The sequence below is a fragment of the Nelumbo lutea genome, chromosome 1 (genome assembly GCF_056320005.1).
Source record: "Nelumbo lutea isolate HS-2025 chromosome 1, American lotus-T2T, whole genome shotgun sequence".
NCBI lineage: Eukaryota > Viridiplantae > Streptophyta > Magnoliopsida > Proteales > Nelumbonaceae > Nelumbo > Nelumbo lutea.
In genome coordinates, this window is record NC_142684.1 from 17,594,546 (window position 1) to 17,602,463 (window position 7,918).

The 7,918-nt window shown below is 42.5% G+C and overlaps 1 protein-coding gene across 1 annotated transcript; it reads right to left on the reverse strand.

Annotated features, from left to right (window-relative positions):
* Positions 1–1,698: 1,698 nt before the first annotated feature.
* On the reverse strand, positions 1,699–6,415 carry LOC148873758 (TPR repeat-containing thioredoxin TTL1-like). Its single transcript, XM_088963545.1, has 7 exons — positions 4,932–6,415; positions 3,828–4,023; positions 3,561–3,745; positions 3,143–3,476; positions 2,825–3,029; positions 2,602–2,708; positions 1,699–2,484 (listed from the first exon to the last, which is right to left on the reverse strand). The coding sequence occupies exons 1-7, from the start codon at positions 5,900–5,902 to the stop codon at positions 2,332–2,334; spliced, it is 2,151 nt and encodes a 716-aa protein (XP_088819671.1). The 5' UTR covers positions 5,903–6,415; the 3' UTR covers positions 1,699–2,331.
* Positions 6,416–7,918: the final 1,503 nt, after the last annotated feature.

A 7,918-nucleotide genomic window follows, 5' to 3' on the forward strand; every position in this document is an offset into this window, starting at 1 on the left:
CATCAACAATGCAGCTAAAAGCCTAAAACGGTGCGGATCAAAAAGATTTCTTTCTCCCCCCTCTCTCTCTCTGGAGGAGGCTGTCTGGCTTTCAATCCAACACAATGGCCATTCTTTTAAAGAGAAGAAGAGAGAGGGTCTGATGATGGTGATCTGATTCCCCTGGCCCTTCCCATATATATGCACACCCTAGGTTTGGTACCCTAACACCCTGTACTGTCCGACTTATTCCATTATTGCTTTTTACCCAGTCTCCCCTTCCCTCTCTCTCTCTTTACTTTTTTTATTATTATCATTACGTCAGTGTCTCCTCCGCACCTCTCAGAAAAACAAAAAAAAGAAGAAAAGCTTAGTTCCGGTCATATCCTAGCCCTCCACTCCACCCATGGCAAATCATCTGCACCCTTCATTTGGTCGGCCAATGCACCTATTCACTTTTTGTATGGGGATTGGGAGAGAATTGGTAATCAATTTGTTCGAGTGCTGGACTTCAATTCAATGACCAATCTTCAATGGTCAAATATCTGTTTCACCGATTTGACGGTCAAAATTGACACACGTGGCCGTACGATAAGATCAAACTAATCAGTTCAAGGAGGTGGGGCCGGGGGTTCCTCCTCTCCTCTCATTCTCTACGAACCGTACCGCAGGCTAAAAGTGGGACGATGCGATGAGTTGAGCTATTTGAGTTTGGGCCGAACAGTACATATATGAATGGAAAAGCAAGTAGAAAAACAAAACGGAACAAAGACAAGGAAAATTGAAACGTTGGCACCAGCCACGGTCAGTTTTGGGTTGGCACCACACTACCCCACCACGTACTTGCGTATGAAAGCCAACCGTTGAAGTTTGGATGTGAAATCAGCCTTCAGCCGGTTCTCTGGGACCTACAGTGGACCACCGCTCCTTTTCTTTTCTATTTTATGGAGTTTTTCCTGCCTTTCTTCCTTCCATTGCTCAGGCGTCAGCTCTCTCACCACTCCACTCCAAGTCCCAAGTGTCGACCGTCGAGTACAAAATACTTGCCTCTTCTACACAGTCCTTGCACAATGCCCAAATAAACAGCATTTTCCAGTCCCTACTCTCAAATTGCCCCGTTTGATTAGCCCCTCAAATTCTTAAACCCTGTTTGGTTCGCAGGAATAGGGTCTGGAATCGGAATTGGAATCGACTATTCCGATAACAAAGTTTGTTGATTCCAATTCCTATTCTTATGCCTGTCTAAACCAAACAGACTAGGATTTCACCATTCACATTCTAATTCCGAAGGATTTCAATTTCAATTTTGATTCCAACTGCAAACCAAACAGACCCTTAGAATTCAATGCCTTACAACTACCTCTTTTTTACCCAAAAAAAGCCAACCTCTCTACTTAAAGTAACATGTACCGGCTCCCAATTCTTTCCCCCACCCCACCTCCTGTCGGAGATCAGTGCTATAGTTTAACAGTTCAGCAATCAGGATTCCCCTATTAGTTATTAAATGCCAAAACTACCCTTCATTCTAAGATCTACCTTGCCTAGCAGGTAGCAGCCTGGCCCAGTTGAGCATATTCAAATGAAATGATTTCAATGCCTCTGAAAGTTGAAACCCAGACACAACTTTTACCAGTGTAATGGTTGTGCCAGGAGCACATAGACCAAAATAATAATAAAAACCAAAGAAACAAAACTAAAAAGATAATAAGTATGACCATGGAAAGAAAAATTTTGAGATTTTTATTCATGAAATTGGTCGAGCAGAAGCAACAACATCAATGGCATTATCATGATCATCCTCCTCTCACTAACCCAATAGAACCCACCAGACATCCAATCTCTCCCATGGCTTCCGATATTTGGTATGTATCTTATATATACATGTACACAATATCTTCTACCAGCCAACTCTCTTTCTCTCTCTCAAATTCAACTTAAAGAGCCAGTTTAATTATACATTTTTTCTTATCTTCTTCTAATGGTGAAGAAGGGGAAGATACAAGAATAAGGCTGGCCTAAACAAGGGAAAAAATTGAAAAAAAAAGGATGATGGACGGAAGATTAAAAAAAAAAAAAAAAAAAAAAAAAAACAGAGGGAGCAATGAAAATGGAAAGAATAATTATAAACTGCAAAAGATAACTAAGCTCTCTCTCTCTGGGTTCTTTTGGCCTTGGCTCTATCAAATTATTATGTAGCTCGTTTTCGCCAAAGTAGACGACTAATCCTTGTATGAATTGGGAAGGATAAAGGGCACTGTGGGAGCAGGAGCACCCATTGGATCAGGAATTGTGGGTTTGCAAGAGGGAAAAAGGAAAAAAAGGAAAAAAATGGGAGCTCTTATGCTTTTTGTTCTAGAGGCTGTAATGCCTCACCGAATACTCCAAAACTTGATGGCTTGGGCAGATCATTTCTTTTACTCTACTACCGTTCTTATATATCTTGAATGTTGGAACAATCCTCACACTCTCAGCCTTGGCTACTGCTGGACTCTCTTCCACGTCCACCTTCATTGAAACAACATACAAAGGGCATCAAAGAAAAATACTTGGAATGCAGATATCAGATTAAAAGATTCAAACAGTTATGTAAACTAGGGTGACCAACAATTGTTAAAGGCCTACCTTGAGAAAATTCACTGATGGATACCTAAGGCATAAAGTGTCAACAAAAGGAGATATCTGCTCACATTGCTGGTTCAAGGCTGCCTTGAAGTGAACTACTGAAACACCTGGTATTTCAAGTTTAATCTCACAATGAACAAGTAACTTAAGGAACAGATAAGTGAAAATGGAACGAGAATTTAGCAATAGGCCCACATATGCAAGAAAAGCAGAGAAAGCTCACCAGGTGAAGATATGGCTGCTTTGAACTGATCAAGACCTGAGACTTCCTCTACTTCACCACCAAATTTCATGTTATAAACATCTTCCCCTCGAGATTTCTTCAATGCAACTTGGGCATGGAATAGAGCCTCTGCAATCTCATTATCTGCTGGAAGTTCCTTTCTCAAGACCTCGTAATCTCTTACAGATTCAGCCCAATTTTCAAGCTATAATAATTCCCCCAAATAACAATAATCAATTAATCATACTCAAGGAGTTTTTGCCACAAAAAAAGCTGTAAATTAAAAAAAAAAAAGTGTAAGATATAAATTCAATTCACCTTGCAATTTGAGGCAGCCCGTCGAAGAAGGGCCTTGGTGTAATTTGGTTGGATCCTCAGAGCATTGTTGCAGTCTGCAACAGATTGCTCCCACTGTCCAAGCTTAGACCAACAAGCTGCTCTATTGCAATAGAGAACTGGGTTGGACGGATCAAACTTGAGGCCCTCCCCATAAGCCGAGCATGCTTCAGCAAACTTGCCAGAATTGAAGAGATCATTACCACGGCCACGAGCCCTTGCCACCATTCTCACATTGTTCAGCATCACTGTGATTTCAATGTTGCGGGGATCAATCTGTCCAGCTTTCTCAGCAGCTGCAACTGCATTCTCAAACCTGCAAGACATCGATCATCGATTCTCACTCACCCCAAGACCCTTTAGCTATTTCTCTCGTGGAACTTTATATATCTGAGCTCACCTTCCCAATGCCATATCAACTTGGGCTCGGACAAAGAAGACATAAGATTCTGCAAGCATCCCAAAGAATTTGGTCTGTGAACAAGAGGGTGTAGACACTTCAAATTTAGGTATTTTAGATAGTCCACAGTCTGCGTCCTCAAGTTGCTGGAGCTTCAAAAGGGCCTCTGCTCTGCATGCAAAAAGCTGTAAAATCCATTTCAACCAATTTCAGGCCATCCAAATTTTCTTATTTGCAACAATAGCACTAACAAACAAAAGATTTTACCTGTGGAGAAGACTCTGCTCCAGCAGCAATGGCCGCATCGCCTTCCCTTAATGCACTTTTCCAATCACCAACCTTCCTGGCATCAACACATCTGTTCAGATGCCTCTCCACAGCCTGCAACTTTTGCAACTCAGTAGGATCTGGTTGCTGTCCAAGGAAATATAGATGTTTCCGTGCAATTTCAACCTGGCCTAATCTGTATAAAAATCAGGTTGAGAAAACGTCACCCAACCCCTATCAACTCTGATTGCTAAATGGCATTTAAAAGGAAAGTGTGGAAAATCAATGGTAATTTCTTGAACCTAGATCAGGAAAAAAAAGCAAAAGAAAGGGGACAGGCTTCTAAATGATTCAATGTGCCAGAAGATAAACCACATATATAAATCAAATCCAGCAACCACTGAAATTTTTGATAGAACCCACGATTCTAAAACCATCAAAAAGATAAAGACACAAGAACCCATGAACAAGGAATACCCAAAAGTTCAACAACAACCAACCAAAGATTTCTATTAAACAATATGGTTTTAATGAGAAGAAACAGTCAATGATTTATAGTCTAAACTGAAGCAAGAAGAACCATTTGACTGGACAAAACAATGAGGACTCGGCTTAGTCTAAGCAACTCAATCACCAAACGGACCAATAAAAGCTCATGAGTCTTAGCTACTCCAACACCCACGTACATGAAAGTGCAAAAGTTTCCAACGATCCATGAAAGTGAAAAGAAAATGGGAAGAAAGGAGAAAAGAGAAACTTTGATCACCAACAAAGAACCGCGAAGCAGTACACGAGAGAGACAACAACCAGAACAAACAAAAAAAGGCAAGGGAGCAACGAAAAATTGCACACAGAGCACAGATCTGACCACGCAGAACGCACCACCATCAACACCAAAGCCAATGAGAAATATAGCATAAACAGAACATAGATCACAACACCGAACACACATTCCTCTACTTGAAAACAAGAACACCAACCACTCGCAAAGTTACATTCAACCACGGAAAATATGACAGTAGAATGAAATGTAACATTTACAGAGGCGACCGAAATTAAGAAAAAGAAAAAAAGAAAATACAGCAAAATATCCGCCTCACTCACCGCAGATAGAGAGATGCCAATCGCTGATGCGCCCTCCAATAACAAGGATCCAACCTCACCGCCTCCTCACATTCCCTTACGGCCTCGGTTAACCTACCAAGTCCTGTCAATGCCGCTGCTCTGTTGCTCCGACAGGCTGCATTGTCCGGCGACATTGCAATGGCTCGATCATACAAACAAAGAGCTTCTGCAAAATTTCCCCTTTTATATTGCTCATTGCCAGCCCTTTTCACCTCCTCTGGATCCGAACTCGCCATGGCCCGTTTCACCATCATTGATTCCCCCGCAAATTGGATGTTCCCAGTCACATTCCCTCCACTAGCTTCCCCACCGCTGCCTGAGCCTAATTTCCCCCCACCGACGCCCCGCATTATACTCCCGTGCCCATAATTGCCCGTCCCCGAACCCAAAACGTCACTGCGAGAAGAGCTCCGACAAGCCATGCCCGTCTTCAAAATCCTCCCAGACGGGCAAATGTTCCCACTAGGGAGAACATTCATAGTCGGCGAATTAACCGAACCTCCACTGTTGCTACTGGTGACGCTTCCACCTGAATAGATTAATGGAACACCCCCGGAATTCGATCTCCGATGGCCGGGCTTGTTATTACGAGTCGCGGCGGCGGATCGGACGCCCTCGGCGGCAGTCGGGCTGCTCTCGCCCGAGCCTGAAAGCTCACCAGAATGATTGTTACCAACTCCATCGGATCTTTTAACAACTGGGTTGTTCCCAGTCTTGCCAGAAACCGAACCAGAAGAACTAGAACTGCTGCTTGTAGTGGTAATCCCACTGGCAACGGGTCCACCGCCAACACCACCACCTGGACCACGAGTCCTCAACGGCGAGACCGGTGAACCCAGATCGAGCTCTTTGAAATCCGGCTTGTTGTACTCGCAGCACAAGGCGTCGCGAAACCGATCGGACAGAGAATTAAACCCTATTTCAGGAATGGGCTTTCCCGGATGCGACATTTCTTGTGGAATCACCCAAAAATACTTAATTTTTCAGTCTGGGCTTTGATTATTCTCTTCAATCTTCTCTCTCAACAATGTCTGTAGCTACAACTACAATACCACCAGCAACAACAAAATGAAACCAAAGAGACCCTGGAGAAGACATATAGAACAACTGAAAGAAAGAAAGAGATGGGGATCTCGTGATTTAAAAGAGGAAGCAAGGAATGAATGCGAGTGTTGGAAATTTTAGAGAGAGAGAGAGAGGAAAGAGAAATTGAAAGCTAGATAGCTGGAGAGAGAGAAACAGAGGAGGGGGTCTTAGAAAGACCAAAGAGAACAAAGAGAGCGAGAAAGAGGAGAAGGGAAGAGAAGAGCTTTTCTTTCTATTTGTTCCTCTTTCACTTTTCTTTCTTTCCCTTCACCTGCTGCTTCACGAGACACCTCTCCGTCCCTCTTCTCTCTCTACTACCACTACTCTCCCTCTCTCTCTCTCTCTTTCTTTCTTTATTATTTTTCTTCTCATCTCTCTTCTTTCGTTATCTCTCCCTCTCCTGTCTCGTAATCCAATTTCCTCTGTTTTATTACCAAAACAAAAAATTCCTTTATTTGCTGTATTTTCTGTTCTTTCCTAATTTTCAATAATAAATTCCATTTATTATTTTTATTCTTATTTTTTCTGAGATGAGATGAGAGTGCGCACGATAAGCCTCCTTTGCCTCGGGGCTAACGTTAGACCCAAACTTATTATTAGAGTTGGGGTGTAAACACCCTCGTATTAATTAATTTTATTCTCTCTCTCCTTCCTACTTACTATTCATCCTTTGATTCCGTACTTTCGAGATTTTTCTTCTTACGCAAGCCAGAGTTACAGTATGTTTACAAAATTACCCTAATTTTCCTATTCAGTGTTACATTAATTCCTTCATCTTCTACCTAAAACTAAGAAGTAAAGAAAATGAGGAGGGTTGACAATCTGGAGGGCAGTGAAAATTGAATGGAGATTTTAAGGGTATTTTTGGAAACCACGTCTCGCTCTTGACAGGGGCAGCTGGCCATGTGCAGTGTGCCGCGCCAGCTGGCGCCTTCAGGGAACCCTAAGCGATCCAGCGGGCTCCAGCTAAGCGTGCAAAGGAGGAGTTAACGGCTTCCGTCTTGAGAGCTCGAATATTCCGTGGCTCCAAAGAATATTCCGTCTGTATAAGTTAACCAGGGTTGACGGGATGTTGAACGGAGAGCGCCAGGCCGCCAGCTATCTACAGTCCCATGAGCGAGAAAATGATGACCAGGCGACCCACTATTTCCCGACAGCTCACCCTGACTCGTCCAACGCTCCGCTTGGCTCGAGTTGGCTCGGCGAAGATCAACAGCTGTTGACTGTACATGGACTGTCTCAAATGAACATCAGATCGGTAATTAATCGTAAACCAACTGAGCCGCTCTACAGGGATCGAATGCCAGTGCCAGACCTACGATGAAATCCAAAACTACTAATAAACCACTGAGCTACCTCATTAAAACACACTTACATTTGTCTTGTTTCATTATTTTGATTAGTTACGCCCTCTTATGAAAGAAAGCTTGTTTGCTCCATGTGTCTCCATGTTCTGTATATTGATAGTTGATTTGACTTCATGGAGACACGAGTAAAATTCTCTGGAACAATTTAACAAACAGTTTGTTTGTTTAAAAGGATAAACTCTTTCACAAAAGAGGGAGGGAGAGGGTTTAAATATATATATTTGTTCTAGTAGGGTAAATATAAACCTAATAAGGTGTACTTCAGTACTTGCAAAGGGAGTCAGAAACCACAATTTGACAATTTGGAGGGCCCTACAAGAAGATCTACATCGGAACCTACCTCTTGAAATGATCATGACCTTCCAAACCAACCCAGAGAAAACGAGATTCAAACTTGAAATGTTTCGAGATTTTTTTGTTCTTGTCAGTGGTGAAATTCTGATGGAATTGACCCAAGTTGCAAACCGGTCAGCCCATTTGCTTTTTAGGCTCAGTTTAGAAAAATTATAAATA